At 31.7% G+C, this 24514-nt stretch overlaps 1 protein-coding gene across 2 annotated transcripts in view; it reads right to left on the reverse strand.

Annotated features, from left to right (window-relative positions):
- Positions 1–24514, reverse strand: part of LOC125065083 (terminal nucleotidyltransferase 5C-like) — a 218054-nt gene that overhangs the window by 165858 nt on the left and 27682 nt on the right. For both annotated transcript variants that reach the window (XM_047672504.1, XM_047672503.1), the window contains exon 2: positions 14253–14685. In XM_047672504.1, the coding sequence (XP_047528460.1) occupies positions 14253–14609 (357 nt within the window). In that variant the 5' untranslated portion in view covers positions 14610–14685. The remainder of the gene's footprint in view (positions 1–14252; positions 14686–24514) is intronic.

The raw sequence follows: 24514 nt of genomic DNA on the forward strand, positions 1-24514 counted from the left end.
TTCTATAAAAAGCAATCAGAATTAGTCATTCCATTGACGTGTTTTTCAATTTTTATTAAAACAATATTTTCTAAGCGTTTTGTTTTTTATATTGTTAATTTTCTATAATTATGACGTATTTATTCAATTCAATTAATACATATTTACGACAAATGATAATTTTACAAATAAAGTCAATTCATATTGGTATTGTAATAATTAGTTTACATACGAGTAGCAATTTATTTTATGTAATCTGTTTGTGCTCAATAAACACAGAATTATTTTCAAAATGTCATATAGTGGCAATACACTTACCTTATTGATTTATAGTAAAATAAAAAAAAACAGCGATAATAAAAAAGTCTTATTAAAACCTGCCATAACATTACAAACAATCTGAAGGCCACTATTAAGACCTTTAAAAATAGTAGGATTATGCATCATGATTTATATCTATACTACTAAGTTCACTGGTTATCAAAGTTTTTATTTATCATAAATTGCGCAGTTCTCTCTGAAATTCTGATAAAAGTTAAATTGTAATTTAAAAATATTCTAATTCGATTATTTTGACTACGGCAATATTTTTATATTGCCGAAATCATAATTCTTGAAACACAGAATATAAAAATGATGCACAAAATAGATTGAACCACAAAATCGACTCAAGGATTGTTAATCTATTCTCGGTGATAGGATTTTGTGCAAGTTCTTCTGGGTAGGTACTACTCATAACATAACCTACCGTCTAGCACGCTTAGTATTGTTATTTTCCCGTTTGAAAGGTGAATGAGCCAGTGTAACTAAAGCACAAAGGACATAGCACCCCAAGGTCGCCACCAACCTTAAGGAATACTTAAAATTAAAAAAAACTTACGGTGCAAATTTTTATAGGCAATGGTGACTACTCACCATCAAGTAGCCCATTTGCGCAGTCGTGTTCGTTAAAGGCTGATAAGGTGGTATACATCTACTAGATAACATTCAAATTCTTTGAAATCAACTAACTTTTCGTCGTCGAAATTTTTCTACCCGGTCGCCGCAATTTACCTCCAATCAGTAGGTTTGGTACAGAATATCTAATTATATCATTTTTATACATGTGTATGTTTAATATACACTTTGATTACCTGGGTTCGCGCGACACCGTGGCAAAGAACTATTTTTGTACTCTCTGTTTACACTTGCATCTACTCTAATGAGTGAAGTTACAAAACATGTTTTATTTAGTACATTTAAGATACATTAACTTCTATTGAATTAAATAAATTTAGTTACAAAGAAAGTTTGACAAGCATTCGAATACAATGATAGTTTGGCTATCATCCAGATCTTTTTTTAATAATGGCAGGCGGATATCGTAATCCCGTGACAATGGTCATTCAAATACTTTTACGCTGTTTTCATCTCTATAGCATAACTTTAAAGTTTATTATTGTTTGTAAATGTTTCAAGAATGCGGTCATTCGTGACCTACGACAAACTAATTCAAATAACATGGCAGTGTCCAGAGAGCTCTGTTTTTGTGATTGATAGATATTTTAAAGAGCAACATTGTAAGATGGAATATGTTTCAACCAAAAAAAAACCGTACATTTGGTTGAAACTCAGTGAATCTTTACTGAAAGTTACGGGTTCAAATCTTGGTAAGACCCATTGAATTTTTATGAGCTTAATTCGAATTTATGATTCATGTAAACAAACCTTTACATTTAAGGAGAGAAGGTCTTTGCTCAAAATCGGAGCAATTTTAATTCCTGTTTTGAATAGTTCTTTTTGTTTATACCATAGCATAACTGTAGCCTACTTAAATAATGTTTAATTACTGGTAGGGCTTTGTCAAGGCCCCCTTGGACATGTACCCCCACTCATCAGATATTCTTTCGCCAAACATCAATACATAGTATTGTTGTGTTCCAGTTTGAAGGATAAGTGAGCCAGTGTAACTACAGGCACAAAAGGCATAACAACTTAGCTTCTATCGTTGATAGTACAGTGCCGTTGTAAGGAATCGTTAATAATTCTTACATCGCCAATGTCTATGGGCGGTGGTGACCACTTACCATCACACATTTGCCCGTACACCAAATTATATCTAAAAAAAGATGTAGTCTGTCTTTATACGTTCGTTCTGTTGTTAATAGTATACTAGTAGTCCTACTAGTGTTGTTAAACTTCAACTCGAAATCATTTTATCTGCTGGTAATAATAAATGTTATTCGTGTTAAGGCGAAAAAGTATTCACTTCACTAACGTTAGTTCTACTTACTGCTAATAAGATATCACATTTCGAGTCGCTGTTAGCTTTACAGCGACTAACGTTTTCTCAAAGGACTTCCAGATAAAGATTAATCGGTCCCCTTTAAGGCTTAATTGAACAAAGAATATTTTAAAAATGTATAAGGCTGTATATAGATTATACTTATAGAAAAGATTAAACAGTACAGTAACATTTCCTTTTCTGTTTGTCTGCCTTTCTTTTCCGTTTTTTTTATTCGGTTATCTCTGGGCATATGACGACTTATGCCCAGTAGTTGGCAACGCTAGTATAAAAAGAATGGTGCGCATAGGACGCAGTAAGTAATGGTTCATATTTTTCTTACAGTGCCATTGTCTATGGGCGGTGGTGACCACTTACCATCAGGTAGTTCGCTTTTCCGCTTAACAATATCATTAAAAAAAATTAATAATAGTAATAAACTTTTATTTCAAGCAAGCCCCATAAATTTATTTTCGTCAATTAAACTTTGGTAAATTTAGTAGGTTAGACATAAGGTCGCAGCATTGGAGATTACCATAAGAACGAGATATTGTTTGGGCCAACGCTGACAAGTGCGAGTGAAGAGGTATTTTATAACATAACGATTTATACTGATAACAGCCTTCTTGACTAAATCATATTTTGAATTTGATTTTATAATGATTAATGACATGAGATGTTGTCTCAAGGATAATAAGCTATTACCATATTAAACAACAACTATAAGTAAATAAAATAATAAATAAATATATAAATAAATAAGATTGTAGTGTATAGTTATTGGTGCTGGACTTCTCGTGTTCCCTTTAATAGAGAGAGCTGTCCCACTGCCAAATAAATTCTACCCTAAAACGAATATACACGTAATCTAAGGCTGGCGTTAAAGGTAGGTTAGGCATCACACGCAAAAACCTAGAAGATCTTCTATTTAAGTTATTTAAATATGCGTATCCGAATCTCAATTACCAGTTATCGCCCGCTCTCCCTCATTTTGTTACTTACTGACCGTATTCATATGCTACCGTAAGTACAATTTCGCATAACGCAACATATGACATATAGAAAGGTTTAAACGATATATAATATATCGTTACTGTTACTACTATTAAAGATGATTGATTTTCACCTTGACCCAAAAGATGGCCAGTGACGATTATTTTTAAACATACGTAAATTACATCACTTAAACAATTTCGAACTCTATAGGGTTACCCTATTATCTTGTTTTATGGGCTCAGTCCATTCTCATACACGGGTGGTCTTCGTTAGAGTCCTACATTTTTAAACTTTTCAAGGAGATTCGTTTGATACTTGGAAGAACCTACTTAAATAAAGAATATTTTGATTCGCATGTTAATATAGCAACTACATATGGATAATTATGGAGTATACTCTTATTATTTATTTGGGGTAGGGATAACAAACTAAGAAAATTTCGCCCATTACATAAAATTTACTGAAATGTTTATAGTACGGCCATCGGCATTCTTTATAAATAATTATTGTGATTGACTCACAAAAATAAATTTTCCAGTGAAGTAAATATCGGTAACAGCCTGTGATTGTCCAACTGTTGGGTTACGGCCTCCATCACACTGCTCCGTCGTAGGAAGGTGGTCGTCGTCTAAGGTTGGTGGCGCATTGGCGAAGTAAGTAATGGTTAATATTTCTAATAGCGCCAATGTCTATGGGCGTTGGTGACCATTTAACATCAGGTGGCACATTTACCGGTCCACCTATAAAAAAAAAAAGATTCTAATGATTTGAAAGTATTGCCTCTACGTAAATTGATTAAAGCTCATTGACCAATATCTAAACCAACTGAGCAGTGATTGGTATCATAAAATTCTTGAAAGTAATAACTAAGAACTGGTCACCCTACTCTCAATGTGTCGACATACTAGACAGCTTTTAAGCAAATCCGTTAATTAGTTTTGCAAGCCCTTCATAAACTATTCAATTTATTACCTGAAAATATCTAGATTTCTTAATGTTTATTAAGAAATTGTTATCAGCAGCTGTTAAATTTATACATAATTATTATTTATGAGATACATAATCGGCGAGAGAAGAAATCAATAATTTATTAAGTTCTTTTTTTGTTAAGTAATTTATTTCCAGTCTTGTACATTTAATTTAATATAAATATGCTTCTATTTAACTTCAAATCTCGTCTGCCTCTTTGGTTTAGTGGCTAACTTATGAGACTGTTCACGAGTCTAGTGTTGTAACAGTGACTCGGTCGATAAAAATAAAATATTTAGATTTTTCTGTTGACTCTCAGTCGCATCCTGAAATTTGAACCTCAAAATACAACTCAAAGTGTTGGCCTTGGGTATAAAATCATACCGGCCCGTTGTTCCGCCGATGCGTGAAAGACCACACTGACAAATACTATTTCGCATTTGTAATATTATAATTAGTAAGAATGAGATAAAACTAGTTTTGTCACTGCCGAGATATATTGCTTCGAGCGCTTCTATGAAACAGCAAACAGAAGCAACATATCCTTAGATATTTATTGATTTAATATACCCATTTAGAGAATATTTCTTTTGAATAATACTTAGAGAGGCTATTAACAGACATATTTACTGCCACTAGTGTAGTGTAGTGTACACCCAAGTAGTGTACTGTTTCTCTTAAGACTCGGTATTAAGATTTACTTGGTTGTAGGGAACGTCACATTTTCTACCGCCAAACAGTAAACTTAGTAAAATTGTAATCCAGTTTCAAAGGACCTACCATTCTAGTTTCCCAGGTTGGTGGCACGTTGAAATGGTTGAAATTTATGGTAGTTTAAATAAAAAGGTGGTGGTGATGATTAACCATCAGGTGGCCCATTATCTAATGTCATATGACTGTGATATGACTTGATGTAGAATGACCACTTTAAAGTACGAAATATATTTACAAATTGTTTACTAAGTATTAAATACATTTAAAAAATACTTATATCAGTTTACTGGAACAAGGAAAATATTGTTAGCAATCTAAAGAATTATGAATCGCGAACGACGCTCAATTAACGTCACATTGTACGACAAAGGCCACCGCTTTAGTAGGAAAAATTGCTACGTTATCTACCTCCCACTACGATTCCAATTCGAAGCGAATTAAACACTAAACATAAGAATTTATAACAATTGTATACAAGTCAAATACCTACTATTGCATTCTATATAAGAGTAGCATCCTTTAGTATCTTTACCACCTACCTAACACCTTTATAATGGTAGGCTGAAATAAGCTATGAATTTTCTCCCTAAGAGCCTACCTTGGCCTAGCAGTGATAACTTACTTAACGAACTATAAAATATTAATCACTGTGTTATGCTTATTGCTTTTGAATATTCGTTACAAAATAATATCTAATATAGAATACATTTTTGTTTGGCAACTAAGTAGGTAGTTCATACATTATGCTTCTGACTCCCTCTTTGACATCAAATATGTTATTAATTTTAAGGTAAATCAATGTTTGCAAAATTGAAACTGCTAAATTAAATAATGAAGCAGGTATTTCATCTCGTATTAAAATAATAAACTAGGCCATAAATAGTCGATACGTGCTATTTATTATTATTAAATAATATGATATTGCTTAACGTGATATAAAATAATAAAAATTTATTACAGACATTGTGAGCTAAATACTTACCGTCCTTACTAGTGTAAACTAAAACGGATGTTTAGTTAAAAACTTATTTATCTCTTTTTGTCATCATTGAGCTGACAATTGTAAGAAAGAGACAGCATTGTTTAACTGATCGCCCGCTAAACAATATTTTTATAAGTAAAGCTGTTATGTGTCACGATTACCATTCGATTAAGAACGTAGGGCGTGAGTAAAAAAAAAACAATAAAAATCATCTTCTTCTATATTATAACAGCAAGGTTTGTTTGTTTTTAAGAGGTTATCTCAGAAACTACTCATCCGATTTCAACATTCTCTCACAAATATTTCAACCAAAAAAACGGTCGGGCGAATGTGTTTGTCATAAAATCTGTAATTTAGAGAGACTGCACAGTGAAGGCAATAGATCGGTGTGTATTTCATTGGTTAAAAAATAGCACTGCATAAAGTCCTTATTTCATCCGTATGAAGTCGGGACAGGCAGCTTGTAGTATATATTTTCGTTATACTTTAAATCCGCTATCAAAACGAAGTCGACGTCGTCCGTCACCCCACATCGAGCGAACAACATCACGACACTAGTATTAAATGCAAAAATCGTGATCCACACCAGGAGACTGCACACGTTCGTTTTATTACCGCTCATTATTTTAATAATAATTGGCAAAACCTATGACACTTACTAATAAATAGTTTCCATTAATCGATAATGACCTTTAATGGCATGATAATAAGAGCAGGATTACACTGACATTGAACCTTCGTGATAAGCGACAATTCGAATAGATTTATTATATTCAAACAAGTTGCTTTGACATTTTTTTGGTTATTGTGCAATTGCATTCATTTTAAAATTGCATTTTTTGTTGGTTTTGTCGTTACTATGCTTAATCGGCGAGACCGAATTAACTCCGAAGAATTGACAAAAATAGGTACCATTTAATGTTAGATTATTTTTATTACATACAAATATCGTATTTAATTCAATACCGATTAAAATTATACCTTTTTCTTTTGATATTAGCTTATTTTTTCAAAGGACTGTTCGATACTTGCCGAATAATCTTACCACATATAAGAAATAAATTGTAAATATTAATTAAAAATCGGCTTAATAACTTCTAAGCAGTCAGAAATCCCTAGTGTTTCTTATTCTAACATTCACGTTCATTTTAAATCTATATAAAGTAAAATTAAAATAGATAGTTCAGTGAGTACATTTCCAACATTAAAAGGGTCGTTGAACCTGTCTCCCACTTGTCCTGTAATCGTTAAACAGGTCCATGGAACGGGATTCTGTTATCTAGTTTAGTACGCGTTCAAGTTATAGGGTAATAATGTACTAATATAAGAGGAACAATCAAATTACGTTATTTAATTAAATCTACTATTTTTATTTATAGCTCAAATACAGTTTTTCTATAAAAAAAGTTAACCTATAAAAAGCTAATATACACAACAAAATAGGTTTTTTTACGGCAAAAATATTATTTTTCTAAATACAAGTTATTTCATCAACGTCATGTCGATTGTATATATAAATAAATGTATATAACTAACTATCTTTACCCGTGAAAAATTTATAAATCTTTACCAATATTAACAAACCGTCGCCCCCCATTTTACCCCTTCGAAGGGTGAATTGAAAAAAGTAGCCTATATTCTTTCCTGAGTTTCAAACTATCTCCACAACAAATCTCATCTAAATCGGTTCAGCAGTTTAAGCGTGAGCTAACAGAGAGTAACTTTTGCATTATAATATTAAAGACAAAGAACTTAAACGATTGTCAAGGCTCGTAATTATTTCAATCTCCGTTTAGTTATGTATTCGATTTTATCAACACGAGTAACTAAACCTATGTATTACACTAGCAACCGCTTCAGAATTTATAAAACGTACTTTTAAGGAAAATGGTTTAATATGCGGGATGAAATAATTTATCATAAAACGTTTCCAAGAAAGATCTTGTTTATATAATGAGACATATTTCTATGGATATAGAAGATATCTTGATTATATATGTAATGTACAAGGACGTAGTTATAAAGCATCCGTTATATTTTGTTATAACAAAAACTGTACGTATTCAAATCTTATATATTAATAGCATAAGCCGATTTTTGTCCAAGTGATTATGGGACGATTGCTGCACATAAAAAATCGATTATTGTCTCATTTTGAAGAGCTCCGTAAGCGTAGATGTGCAGAAAAATATAAATGATTCCTGATTGCAATTTAAAAATGAATTAATTTTGCTGGAGTTAAACAAAATTAAAGCATATTGCTTTCGAAAAACTCCAATTCTAACTTGTCTAATGTAATTTGACATAAAAAAAATCATAAAAATAATGATTTATCATTTTGACGCCAAATGTAGATGAGTGACTTGCTGTTTTCAAATTAAATGAAATCAAAACAAAATCTAACGCATAGCAAAAAAATTGCATAAAAAATTGCTAAAAAATACTTTTAATAAAAGTTTCGCGGGCGACATATTAGGATATATTTTAATATAGCATTAAAAGTACACCATAAAATCATAACATAACCTTACTTTTAAATGTACATTTCGTCAATATTTGGACACACAGAAACATCTATCTTATTAAATCAGACTAATGACTCTTGAAATATATAAAATATTATGACAACTAAAAAATCTATGCAATCAAAACTCATTCAAGTAAGACACTTGACACGCAATGGTTACATATCCAAATGTCAGCTAATTTGATTACAGTGCACACGTGTGACCCAATACGTAAGAATATTCTGCGTCAGAGAACAACTCATGCTGGCTTCCCTAAAATCCGCTGACCATTTGAAGCGTTAAAGCATGTTAGTTAAAAATTTAAATTGGTACTCGTTCTATATTCAAATTGATCTTATATGATTTACATGGTGGCCATGTATGGCCATGGTGCCATCATATATTCTATGGCTAAACAGCAATACTGACCAATATTGTGGTCCAGTTTGAAGAGTGAGTGAGCCAATGTAACTACACTAACAAGGGTCATAACATCTTAGTTCCAAACGTTGGTGGAACATTAATATGAGGATCTATTTACATTGTTTACAGTACTGACGTACCACTTACCATCAGGTGCCCAATTAGCCAATCCGCCTTATTATTAAATACGTATAAAAAACAGCACTAGCACAAATACAGATGATGAATCAATTGTGTATTAATAAATTATAAGAGCACTTTTGTTTGATTAGCTTTTCACTTTTATTACAGTAAGAAGAGTTTACGTGATTTTTTAATTTCATTCACAATGTTTTAAAGCCACGAGGGAGAACCTTTACTTGTTGAGAAAAGTTTAACATCCCAACTTGTTGCATACAAGGAAAGTTTAAGATTAAGGACAATTAAAAATTAATCCTACTTTACAGAAACGAGCGAGACTTATGAGAACGTGTAAAAAGGGCAAAATAGCTTTTTTTTTATGGCACATGTAGGCTGACGAGCTAATTTGCCACTAGATGGTAAATGATCACCAGCGCCAATAGACAATGGAACTTTTCTTACATGACCAATGCGCCACCAACCTTGGGAACTAAGATGTTATATCCCTTGTGCTTGTGCTGTAGTTACACTGGCTCACTCACCCTTCAAACCGGAACACAACAATACTGAGTACTGCTGTTTGGCGCTAGAATTTCTGTTGAGTGGGTAGGTAACAACCCAGGCAGGCTTAGACAAAGCCCTACCACCGAGTAAAGAAAAAAGTAATTGCAGGATTTAATTGCGAGCTACTTAAATTCTCAACGAAATATCAATTTTTTTAATGATTTGAACCACTTTAATTTTTCTATTCCTAATTTATAAGATACACAATCATAATGAAAAATCTTTATCTATATCTATTAACTATTCCAAAACTCTTATTCTGAATTAAAAAAAACTCACCGAGTAGTAATAGTTAAATTTTTACATTGATTCAGGTCACAAGTATTTTTCACTGACACCTATGTAAGCTGAACACCTATACGTACACCTATACTAGTTTACTTAGTAAATAATGATAATAAAACTTGTATTTTGGATGAGGTATGAGGTAGGTCCTCGCTTGATTGCTGTGCAATCTGTATTAAGGAGAAACAGTTTGCTTGACTAGTTCATAACTATCAATATTAATATTAAGTAAGTACGCTACGTGTTTTCTAAATAACACATAACAAATATATTACATTCTACAAACGATGATTTTAATTTTATAGATGTCTTTTAATGAACAATTAAAAAAATTCACAAACAGCGCTGAGTCAGGTTAATAAAATTTGTTAAATAAAGACATATTGAGAGTTCACTCTATCTATATTCGAATTATGAGTGGCGCTATGAAGCAGCTTTTTTATAAAAAATGTCTTACAATAAACAGATTTAAGTTTGTACATCAATTAATCGCACTGTTGAATTGATTCGGAAAATATACTAGTCTTAAACAAACATCGGCGTGCCCTTGAGCGTATCCGCCTACGCAGGTATCGATTTTACACGCACATAGAATCAACGACAATAAGGCTTCACGTGTGCATTACAACAATACGTAACAACATTTCACTTTTACACGAAAACAAACTCTACATACAACAGAATAAATAATAGAATTCTCACACAAAAGTGTTTTATATGCGACTTTTTAGGTTGAGAACAAAGACTCGCCGAGTATCAGTAATTAAGTCAAAGTATAAGCGTTCAACTCGATTTGACCTTGAAATGATTTGTTTTCTTTGTCGAGTGTCACTTTGAAGTCATCTTATTATACATATACATCTCATTTCGTTTTGAGGAATTTCATATTATTACATATTTTCAAAAATTACTCCAGCGATTTCATTTCAGAACCGTTTCTTAACATGGTTAACGTTAATATGTTATAAAGGTGTGCTTATTAAATGTTGTTTATAGGAATATTGAACGACAGCAATCATTAGCACTAACCGATATACATAAACGGCAAAACTAACCCTTCCCCGTTCCAAGCAATACTAATTTGGTAGAAATTTCAAAAAAATCTTTCATAGTAAGCGTCTACGTCTTGAAAAGAGTAACTTTTCTATTTCGGAATTGACTAACTTTGGGGTTTATGATTTACTAATTATGATGACTTATAGTTTCGGAGAACCAGTCAGTGGTATTTGTATAAATAATTGTTACGTATAGATAATTTATTTAAATATAACTCGTACCTAATCATTAATTTCAATCAACACAAAAAATACGATTCCAATTTTGAAAGTAGGTATTTGTTATGACAGGAATCAATAATGTTACTGGAACAAAAAGTTAGTAAATTTATTGTGAGTAAACAATTTAAAATAATAGAATAATTATTTTTTACTCATAAATGGACTATTAATTGCTTCAACTAAAAATCTTCTACAAGTAATTATCGCATACAAAAACCTTACAAAAATAATTCGTGAACTATAAAAAAGTACAGATTTTAAATATCGAACTGATTTTGTTTTTTTGTTTAATTTTATATCTTACAAAACGTCTCTAGTTCACGAATAGAGTCATAATTGCAGCAATCATTACATTACAAACTTAACAAGAATGTCCGATAAAATACATTTGAAACTTATAATGAAACCATTCGCTCAATTATTGGTATTAAACGAATTGCAAAAGAGAAAAGGTCAAATAACGTTACAAAAACACAATCTCTAAGTGATGCAGTGTTGTATAATCATTGACCATCGTAACCGATATTGCCCAATAACGAAGTGAATTTAATATGTTAATTATGTATTGTAACTAAAAATTTAATTAGTTAACGTTGCTTTTCTCCTTTATTCCAACATTTGATTTTATCCGTTTCGAGTTTCTCTGTTAAGTTAATTATTTTATTGAAATACTTAACTGGCTGTTTAGTGTTATGTTGTTGCTCTTTTTACACGCAATAAAATAATATTGTGTTAACATGATTTAGAGGATATACTACATTTTCGAAATCGAGAAGCTATGTGGAAACCGGCTGTCATGGTATGGGCAGGTTGATGATGTGGATGGATATAGAAGTAGGGGACGACCAAAGAAACGAGGGATTAATTGTTTGAAAGCCGATATGGTTATAACGAATGTTACTTGTGAGATGACGTCCGACAGAGAAGTATAGAAGAAGAAGTCACGCTGCGCCGACCCCAAGTAAAATTGGGATAAGGGCAGGAGGATGATGATGAGGAAGATGACTACATTTACGAACTATGTACAATACAATCTCCCCTTATATTATAAATGCAATAGTAACTCTGTCTGTCTGTCGCTCTTTCACGGCCAAACCTTTGAGGCAAATTTAGTATGAAACAAGCTTGAATTCCAAGAAGGAAAATAGTTTGCCTAACTAAAGAAACTACGACTAAAAAGTTCTTTTTTTTACCTTGAACTGCTTTAAAAAATGGAGGTTATTAATTCCGTTCTATTTTTTAACGTTTTGGTATTTCAGAACCGTGACATTTTTTTATTTTTTTATTTTTGTTTAGTATGGTTTTCCTATTTTAAGAATTTTTAGATATTTATTTGAAGGCGGTTGGTTTTTTGTTAAATATTTATAATGGCAACGATATTTTTAATATAAATATTACTACAAAAGAAAATTAGCAAACTGAGCTAAATGAAAATTTGACGCTTGTGATGACTTAAAACATAATCAAAATATTTACAAGTAAATATGACAAACCCTGAAAGTGTTAAGGATAAATGATTGGAACTTTGTTGAATGGTACAATTAACCTTCAACAACTTTATACTGTTACTACAACCCCCCCCCCCCCCCCTCACACACACACACACACTGGGAATTAAATAAATAAGTGGTAAGATACAACGGAATTCAAAAATTAGGCATTAAAAAAAATTACTATTTAAGGACAATTCCGCGTCGATTGGTCCTAATGTCATAACAATTCGTTCAGATGTTTTCACGTGATTAAGGCACAAAGAAAAAAGTCATTATGCATATGAAGATTTACACATACAAAACAATAATCGACATTTAAACCAACAGAAACATCTCACATTATTATATAACATTACATAAATTTATCTATAAAAGCACTACATCATTCCAATTAAATGGCAGACGCGATAATGTTGCTAGACACTATACCGGTCAATTTGAGAACAAAAGTGTTGGTCATTTGGTGGATATTGCGAGTAAACGTCGATAGAATTCATGATAGCGAAGAGAAAGGCAGGCCAACATACGCTGGCTTATAAAGCGTTTTGTAACAAAGTTCTCGTTTGCGTAACATTCGTTCTAATAACTTTCAAACTAACTTCGTCTTTAGAAAACTAAATCCTGAACCGACGAGGAATTTTCGAAAACTATCATAATAATACCGATGATAGTTTATTTAACAGAATTCAAGCAAGAATTTGAAAAGATGATTTTACTTTTACAAGTTTAATACAATAACAAAAAACTAACAAAAAATAAGTAAAAGTTAAAGAAGTATGCTTATCCCTTGAAGAAATTTCATCCAGCACATCTAAGAAGAAATAATTCTTACAGAGCAACTGTCTCGACTGGTTATGGATAAAAATCATGTAAAGCTACATCATCATAACCAGCCTGTATTAGTCCACTGCTGGACATAGGCCTTCCCCAAGGCGCGCCAATGAGCCCGATCTTCGGCCCTTCTTATCCACTTCCTACCAGCCACCCTCCGTAAACCATCGCTCTACCATGTCACAGGGCGTCCTACACTATGATATAAAGCTACAACTCTCCTAAAATTTGAAATTGTGACAAAACATTTCTCAGCCGGTGTTAGCGTTGAAAAATAAACCTATGTTTCAAATTTCAGCTTTTTTGATTCAGTAGCTTTAGCTGTGCGTTGATGGTCAGTCAGGACAAACGATTTCATCAATTCAGATAAATAAGAGTAAGATACGTACAGACATGCAAAATGTAGCTCGTTCTTCTATTCTGAAAGTAATTTTCCTTTCTAATTCGGTTTCTCAATCCATGAGGATGATAATTTTACGGTTTAAATAATTTAATCTACATGAGCATATCATTTAATTTTATTATAATTATGCAATTAGATATTGATCAAATTATCTATAAATACAATTTTGTTGCAAACATCTTCCTCAATATTATACAACATATTCAGTTTTACTTTTCTCAAATTGCATCATCAATTACCGTTGCGACGAATAAGAATTGGTAAAAATGTTTCCAAGATTTCATATCCTAGTGACTTTTGATTGAATCTTTTGAATCTCTTTCCATAGTATCAAAACAAGAGAAAAGAGCAGACAGATACTGACCTGAACTATGCTTCATATGAGTAATATTATGTAAATGCATTAATTATAATGTTAACCTACCAAAAGTTCAACGATCACTTACCTGAACAACAGCGTCCAAGGTCATCCTCTCGATATCCACGTGATAGAAATTAAGCTGAGGCACGTGTCGCCGCCTCGGGCGAATGTCATCATAGTACGCGACCACATCATTTATCGACACCACCGGGCAATCATCCACCGTGCTACATCCACTGCTCACCCCATCGACACCACTATCTGAATCCCCTTCGCCACCGAAACCCTCTTTCGAATCTCGTCTATCACCGTAACTTTTCTCCGAACCCTCCTGATAGCCGGACTCGTTTGTGTCGTCCGGTGTAACGATTTCCGGTATTTTAGACATGTCGTACTCGTAGCCGACTTCGTAGTCGATATTCATTTCATCAATATCGGCCATGCCGAACGATTAGAAATACACTTTTGTCTTCAAATCTCCACTACATGTTACGCTTCACCAGTTCACTGCCTGAGCCCTGTGAACAAGAAATACAAATTATATTTATGTTATATAATTTTATTAATAAACATTTGCGGACTTGTAGTTGAACACGTGAATCTTTTGAACGGTTCAAAATCGGGGGATTCACTGGAATAGATGTTAGCTCAACATTGGACCAATTACAGACTATTTTGTAAATTTATTTTATTTTCTGTCACCTGTAGCTTAAATTGTATGTATATATATATTATCTGTTTCCGGTCAACGAATATTGACCAATATTTTAACCATGTACATGAACAATATTTATTGGCAAGACGAGTGAACTATTGAAGAGGTTCTGTCAGACGCCCGGCCACAGAAGAGATAGCGTCCAGCATCACTTTCGCTCTCTTCCAAACGCAAATGACACAGTGACCTCGTCCACTCTAGACGCGTACTGGGGTTCGAGACAGGTTTTTTCACTAATAAACAAACATTCCTTATAAATTGGAGGTATTTTATAACGACCGGTTTTTATGGAGCAGGTGTAAGCCTGTCGCTATTAGAATGTCGACCTATGCTGACTAAATATGGCTTCACTGGACTATGAGAAATATAAATAGAAAATGGACAAGCAACGCTTACGTTCGCATGTGTTTTATAAGATTTCCATATGAATTCAAATCATTTGTAAGAATAATATTGTTAACTTGAAGCGACTCGTTACTATTTATATAAAGACAAAATTAAATCGATGCAGAAGGAAGGAAATTGATAACATTTAAAAGCTTCGATAAAGTTTATTGTTCTATTGATTGATGCACGTATTTCAAAATCTATTAAATAAGTTATTGTGATATATAAAAGAAATAAAAGAGATATATCATTATGTATAAAATTTCGGTGAAGAATTACCGACACTAGCAATAATTTTTCTCCTCGTAAGCGGCTTGACCGATGATGATGATGAATATGTCACCGTAAAATTATAAATAGAGTTAGATTACAATCTATCTCGCGAGATTGTGAACTGTGGAAAGATTGTGAACCGTAACCATTTACGATTTAAAGCATTATTTTTCGGTAAATTATAATCTATCAAAGTGCGTAATTTCAGTAAAATCATAAACTGTTTAATTTTTCCAAAATGATGGTTTTTTTACTTTCTCGGATAAAAATTAATCTACAGCATCAAAGAACCACTAAATATTGTTCTTTTTTCCCATACATTATATTTTTTTAGAAAACAACTCGAGATATTTTTCGTATCCATTTCACAGTCCAGGCGAGCAACTAGTTTATTTTTGCAATTCTAGAATTACAACTTTGAATTGTCTTTGAAAGTTTGTGTATCAAATAAAGTAGTTATTTTTTTTTTAGAATTGCACTTCAACTGAAACTGAACTGTTTGAATTATTAAAATGCTTACAATTTAACGATGTATCTTATTTCAGGATAAAAAATAACAGTTCAACTAATATTTCGTTTACATAACATTTGACTATAAAATTACGGGGTCTGTAAATGAAATATATTTTGAAAAGATTTAGTATTAAAGTTAATAATTTTGTACAGAACCCGAATAAAATAACATAAAAAATATTCTCTCTCTCTCTCTGCTAGCACCGCAAAGCTACGCGTACAGATAACATATCAATTTAGTTTTATCATCGGAACAGAAGAGTTTTTAAAATAAAGTTCATATATATTTAATATTTTTTAAGTTACATACATAACATCTCGTAAGAGAAAACGTTTTTAAATGAATCTCTTCTTAAATATATTGTCGGCTGGAGTTTTTCATAGAGATTTTAGACATGTAGATTGAAAGCGGAACTGTCCCACTGAAATCTGGATATATGGTTACTTTACTGAAAGACTACGGAAAGACTAATAAAACTGATCACTAAGAACTTTTATGGAATCAGAAATGAGGCACTGTATAGTGGTGTTCAATAGAATATGAAAATAAACTAAATTAATATTAATATATGTAAAAAATGTATTATGCAAACAATGCTAGCGACAAGACAAGAAGAGGAGTCTTTTTATGTATTTTTATTTGTTTAATAATGCCATATTGTATAACACAAGAAAACTAAAACAATAGAAAAGTATTCTGTTAATATCCTTTTGTAGCAGCGTTACTAATATTAAGTTATATAAAAATTTATTTAATTTTAAAGTTTATAATTGATTTAAAAGTGTGTTTTATGAAGAAAAAATTATTTAGAACCGAAAATATTCTTCATTATCTGAAACCGTAAAGATGACTGAACTGATTAATGACTGATGAATTATTGAATGAATTACAGTTATTACTCATGTTACCTTTCGCAAACACAATCATCTCGCTCCGATCTCTCACGTTTGACCCGTCAGCGGGTTACATGACGTGATAGAGTATTACCTGTAATAATCGATAACGACATCTAAAATGAAGGCGAACGTAAGCAACGCGGAAATTACTTGTTCAGAGAAAATGTTTAGTTTTATGTTTTTATTACGTAGTTAAAGGGTAAAGTCCCGTACTTGATATCTCTTCGTGCGGGTCGGGTCCTATTGGAACGCGAGAGTGCAGTTCAACCAGTGTTGCCAGATACAAACATTTTTAGAATGAAAGCTTTTAGGAACTGTCCCACTGAAAACGAGATGTATGGTTACCTAATTTAAAGATCAGTGGACTAAGACAATATACATTTTGTTAAAACATCGAAAAATACCACCAGATAAAAATTATAAATTTTCTGATATATAATAATTTACAATAAATCAACTACAATCTTAGTTATATTTCAGGAATTTTTCAAAAATGATATTTTATATCAGTCTCTTTGTCCATAATTTCCACGTTTTGCTTAGTTAATAGTTTTGACGTTGGATCTAAATTATTATTTTTTATATTTAATCAATAATAACGATTTTTGTTGCAAATTCTTGTACTCTACGATGTATATTATAATTTAGGCTGATATAAAGTGATGATGAAAATAATTAATATTTTTATTATGGTAACGATATATCAATGCTCAAATAATTTCAGGCATTTATTTATTCAACAGTTTTATTATTTTTAATAGTTGTTTCAATTATATTATTTAAAGAAACTATATGACTAAGAGTTCGTTCACCCCTTACAGACTGTGTTCCAGATTTAAAAGATAATAAGCCAAAGATATATAAAATGTATTCGATTCGATTTTTCTTACAATATTTCGCTTGTATTGTTCTTAGTTTAAATGGTTTTATTTTTCCTCTATGATCTTGCACTATAAGTACATATATATTTAAAAAAAAATTTTTACTATCGAAATTAATCTTATTTTAAGTGTGATGTTATATTTATTTATCTTTCTTACACAAATAAGATAATTTAAATAATTAAATACCTATAATATTTATTACTACGGAAATACCATAGACGATTTTATGTTATTTTAGAAAAATGTCTAGAATAAATCATGTCTTTTTTTATATATATATAAATAAGCTAGCTGCCATTAGGTACAAAAAATCTCTTCAGCTCAGCCCGTGATTAATAAAATGTTTGAAATACGTTAATATTTAATATCGTGGTCTAAAAAGCGGTTTCATCTGACTTGATTAAAAACCGACGATCTATCCTTACTTATATTCGGATAGGGATTATGTACCTGTGGACCTATTCCGTAAGAACAAACTCGAAACTCATCGCAGAAATCTGAAATGTCATATAATGTTATGCGTTTATGTTTCTATTCATATACAATAATGTATATAATAAATTTGACGAAAAAATTAAAAATAAAAGACCCGCTGAGTTTCTTTCGCCGGTTCTCAGGTCAGGGTGTTCCTTTTTCGGAACCGGTGGTAGTGTTTTATTTGACCATCAATAAGAAAGTGTAATGCTTCTATATTGAATAAAGGAATTTGAGTTAGAGTTTGAGTTTGCGACACTTTAGCATATCGGCGTAAGTTTCAACATTTCGCTAGTGATATAAGAATTCTTTCAAATATTTATAACAAACTATCTGATGCTCAGATTGCGCTATAAAATCTCTTTAAAAGTTTTCATAAATATTAAACCGATACAATTCGTGAATACTTCCATGGACAATAAAGAGTCGCATAAGTTTCATAAACTGTATAAAGTGCGACTCAATGAACAAACAAGAAACATATAATTGATAAATTTATAAAAATCTTAATTTATATCTTAAAATACAAGTACGCGAAGTTCATTCGCTTCGATACCTTTGACCAATATTTGTTGAACAAAAAAAAAAGACATTTGAAAACGAAATTATGACAATTGACCAAATTTGAAGAACACAGAATTCCATCCAGATTCGATCGCTTTTGATTTAATAACTTTGAGCGACTAAAATGAATTCGCTTGAACTCGCTAACAGAATGAATTAACGAACCGGACGAATATATGAATGACATTCAAAATCACTACAGTGTGTAAATTGAAGCAAGACGTGAGATGAATGAATACGTTAACATTACAAGTTTTCATTTACATGCCTCAGTGATCACGTCGGAGCGAGTCTGCTCTGATCACTTATCTCTTTCGTTTATATTCATATTTAACATCATATTTGCCCCCGTCTCTTTCTATTTATATCAAGAAAATTGATTACATTGAGGTTGAATGCATTTACAATTTTTCCTGGTTTATTTTGTTATATATATGAAAACTAGCGCAATCCATCGCTTCGCTTGTGGATAGTTAAATAATAGTTCATATTCGATCATATTCTAGGGTTTCGCGGGTATCTCGCTCGTGAAATATTGAAAAAGGACTTGGTGATGCGCTCTTTTAATGCATTTTAAATATAACTTGCAAATATATCCGATCTATATATCTATATCTGATTATGATCTGCGATGACTTTCGATTTATTTTTTACAGAACGGATCGATCAATTTGATAATATTGATGATTGTGGGGTTGAATCGAAATATCATTTAATATTTTCTTTACGGCGGCGCTTCTAAATTACGAAACAGAGGTTATAAGTTACCCAACAGTAACAATTAATTATAGTTTAAACTAAACTTCAACGCAGTTGGTGATAAAGGTCTTGATAATATACGATTTATTGACCCCGAGTTATTTTAAAAATAAAAAAAAATATATATTCATCCTAAGTAATTAAATATATTTGCTAAAACTTTTGCGCGATAAACATATTTATAATCTTATGTAATATATAAAAAATATGTTCTTTGACGAATCCTTCTGGAAACATAACCGACAAAATAAATAAAAACAAGCGCCGTACTTTCGTGTAACTATTAATCTTCATCTCCTTCGTGCGCACATAAAATACATATATTCTTCTTCCAGGCATAGCAACAGGTCCCTTCCTAGTGACCCAGTTTTAACGTCAAGGCTACCAAGCAACAAGTGCCACCCCTAAAATTCACTATCCTTTTCATTTTCTATGTCAGTGAAAAGGAAGGATAGATTAGATCAAACGTTAACATCAATAAAGAGTAATGAACAGTCGCTTTAATTTTTATGACATTTTGTATAATTTAATCATTATATTTTTCCTACATATAAAGTAGACGCTCAGAGACTGAATTTCTGATGATAAATTAATGAATTTCCGTTTGATATTAACAGACTCCGACACAGCTTGACCTATCACCATGAAGGTTGGCAATTTTACATGGAGAAGGCTTACGCCACACGACTCAACAGTTTAAATTTAATGTTTTACTGAAAAAACTTAAGATTTACCTTAGTTCGAGCTTTTACAGTAACATATACATGACTAAGAGAAATATTTTAGCACAAGTCTCATCAGATAATAATTTACAAACACATCTATTACTATTGGTATTCATTTATACTTAATGAAAAGTAAAGTAACGGCCTGTAAATGTGTAACTTTGACAAAGTCTTCGTCTCCTCTTGGGAGAAGGTTTGGTGCTTCAAGACGTTGCTTCAATGCGGGTAGATAGACGCATTATCATATGATATTTATCAATACAAACATTATTTACTATGATTAATAAATAAGGAATAAATATAAAACTATGATCATTTAATTCTTATAAATTCGTCCTGATGACCATCGTTTTGATATATTTTTGGAAAAAAGAAACATATAATGTTTTATGTGTTATATTCATCTTTTATGCTAATGTAGTTGAGAGAAAAATATCGGTTCCGTCTTCTATTTGAGTACGGTAGCCAAACTAGTATTTCATGAGATATACGAAAGCCATAAATATTTTTATCGAATTATTTTTCATCCCGCCTTACTTATTTAGCCTGTGCCCTGGGATTTAAGCCGCTTTTTTAAATTATATAAGTTTCTATTAAATCCTTTTTATTAACCTTTATTAAATCTGTTATCAATCATACAAAGTCTCTCACACTCACTAAGAATAAACGAAGTCAACGCGAGATGTTACCTTTTTATTCGGTACTGTAATATCTTCATGAAATAAAAAGTTAAAATTCATACAGTCATCTTGCAACTTATGCAATCTATATCGTATTAAGTAAAACAGTATTATTTCCAAACCAAATGTACCATTACGAAATCCGCAAATGCAATTTGGACTTTAGGGAACGGTAATACAGCGTATTGTTTAATGATTTACAAATTGCATGTAATATTTGGCATTTCGCCACATCTGTGGACAGCGTGAGGAGAATGCTGCTCTGCTGATCTTCTGATTCGTAGCAGCTTGGAATATGATGTCAATTTGTAAATTGTTATACGTCATCAGATGCAACAATGCAACAGATCTTTAACAATTCTTGTCACATTTTCAAAAACCAACAACTTTAACGACAACTTTTTTCAGTCAAACTAATTTTTGGTATTGCATAAATATTACGTAGTTTAAGCTTAAGTATTGAAAATGCTTAATCTAGCTTTTATACGAGATACATAAAGATGCAATTAAACCATAAAATAGTAACAAAAAAAAAACAAGTATGGTTTCCAATTCCCTTTAACCATAACCAAAAAAATCCCATAACCAATTCGTGTGGTGCTTTCACAAACCTAAAGACTTGTGTAATGATTGCAGAAAAGATTTGAACTTTAGAGTTTTTGATTTATCTATTGCCGTAACACTGATGGAAAGGTCCAACTTTAAGTTTTAGTTGAACTCGTAACTGATCATTTTTGCCAACGCTTTTGAACTATCAGATGCTTATTATAATAATATGAAATATTCCTTACAAAGTCCATACAATGCCTTTAAATCTAACATGAGCCAATGACTACATCGACAAAAATATTGCCATTAAACTTGGGATCTATTTGAATAGTTGATATCGAAGCAGATCTGAACAAACTAACTTTTAACAAAGTTCTAGGCAGGAAAAAACCAGTACCATGAAGCTAATGTCTTCGTAACAACTTGACTCCGCAAACCGGCCTATGCAAGGAAAACGTTCCGCGTATCCGGATACATGATATTGAAACATTCCATCCAGAGGACACTCACCCTTCATCCGTCAGATACGTTACTTTACGCTGCAGAAATGCATATAACATGATGAGAGAGGAGATAAAGTTACTTGATATTCTTTGGGAATTCAGTTTGCTACGAGAATTTTATATACTTTTTAAAGTAAACGTGTTTTCGTTGTCATTTATTATCTCTTACGCAAAAAGATTTTATAAGAATATAAAACTTTCATATCTAGTAACTTGAACAGGATAGTTTTAAAAGGAATTTGTTTGTATAGACATGAAATGAAGTTATAAAAAATGTGATCTAATAAATTACACAATACAATAACAATCTAGCCAATTTCTCTCATTTGTAATAAAGAACACTTGTAAATAACTGTGATTACTAAACTTTTTTCTAGAATGTAAGGTACAATCAAAAAATATTATAAAATATTACACACGACATATTTACCAATATAATACTTGGCACATACTACGTATCTCGAATTACATAACAACGATCTTGAACCAGCTGACGATGAACCCTCAAGGCCACCTGTTGCACCTGGCAGCGAGCCAGCTCAGATTCAACTCATTCATTCACCCCGCATTCTCACGCAATATATGTGGAGTAAAAATTAATTATCAATACGGAAATGTTTATTGCAATCGATGGCGCCAACTTTTTTTTTTTAATTCGGTCTTTGTCTGTTTGTAAATTTTTCGGTCTTTGGCTTTGGAATGTTATATTATTTTAATTTTATCACTGACCAAATCCTAAACTCGTATTAAATTAGCAATAAAGAGCAATTAATCAATAGAGACAAAAAGATTGAGTGGTAAATCTTATAATATTCTTGGATTGTTCCCGAACACTCAAGAAAACAAATATACTCCAGGATTATTCCCTTTAGGCTCAATTCCTTAAATGCAAATTTAAAAAAAAATATGTGTGAATTTATTCCAATGTTTCAATGTCCCAATATTTCCTAAACATGAATCAGATCTTAATTTTAAAATCTTATCTAATGCATATATACATATATGGTGATGTGGGTCATCCCCACTCATTTAAAATCTTCAAAAATGTTTACAATTGGTGCGTCGTCATTTATTTAAAATTATGATACCTATAAGTGGGCAACATATACAACAATGGCCAGAAATATGAAAATACCAAAATATCAAAATCGAAAGCTTTAGTTCCCAGAAACTGGACAAGCACAATTGGGTTTTTTATGCCCAGTTGATTCTGTCTTATTTGAATTTTCTGGAACATCTATAATTCATAAGATGTAAATTTTCATATTACGTAAGAAATTCTTGCCCTTGAGTTAAATCTTCCATACTAAGATAATCTGATAGAAGAGAAACAAACCCCAAATAGCATTAACTGAATATTAAACAAGAGCTTTGTTTGCATAAGATATTATCTTGGGAAAGACGTTTTAATATATCACATGAAGTTAAATATTACACAGTAAGTCGAAACAGAGAAGAATTTATTATACGTCTAAATTCTATTCTTCGAGCTACAGATCCAACGTTTTTGTAAAAAGAAGTGCCTTCACTTTTTGAAATGTAGTATATACGGATAGTAATATCGTTATATGACTATACCGACAACACTCTGCTTCCGCCTGGCGTTTATTAATCCCAGCTATGCCAGGGTCTGCCTTCCGACTAAGCCTACTCCACTTTGCACGGTTTTAATCTCGATAACTACTATTTCGGTTATATAGAATCAACGGACTATATTGGTAATATACGTGTGTATTTATACAGTATTCCTTTTGTTTACCTATCACTGTGCCAAGATTTATTAATATTCAACAAGGACAGAAGACAGGACAAGGGAAGATTCACTATAAAGTCATCAATTAATTTTGTACTTTTATTATGAAACTTTTTTTTTTCTATTTGATAAAGTTTATACATTAACACATCCAGAGGGTCTCATTTGAAAGTTATTTTACTAATAAATAATTACAGAGGACATAACATCTTAGATGATGTTATTAAAGCCGCATTGACGCTAGACGATTTGGTTTATAGTTATTTTACTGCCAATGTAGTAGGTAGAAGATAAACACTTCTCATCATCTAGTATAGATACATAAAATAAAATAAAATAAAAAAGAAATGTGTTTGGGACACTTAATTGGAACGAATCTGTTAATTTCGTTTTAATTGTGTTTGTTTAAATGATATTTAAAGCTGTACATAATGGAAAACGAACGAGAGCAAGAGAAAGGGAGGAAAAGATCCTTACGTGACATTTCTGCCAAATCACTCTACTGTAAACAGATTCAGCTGTAAAAGGTACAAACAAAATTATAATTAAAGAATCAAATAATATAAACATGATCGCTCCCTAGTTGAATCTATGGCTTAGTAATATTGGCAATGTGCTTAAGATAATTTGGCACCCATCTCCTAAATATAATATGTCACAAATTGAAACTG

This window comes from Vanessa atalanta, chromosome 7 (genome assembly GCF_905147765.1).
Source record: "Vanessa atalanta chromosome 7, ilVanAtal1.2, whole genome shotgun sequence".
NCBI lineage: Eukaryota > Metazoa > Arthropoda > Insecta > Lepidoptera > Nymphalidae > Vanessa > Vanessa atalanta.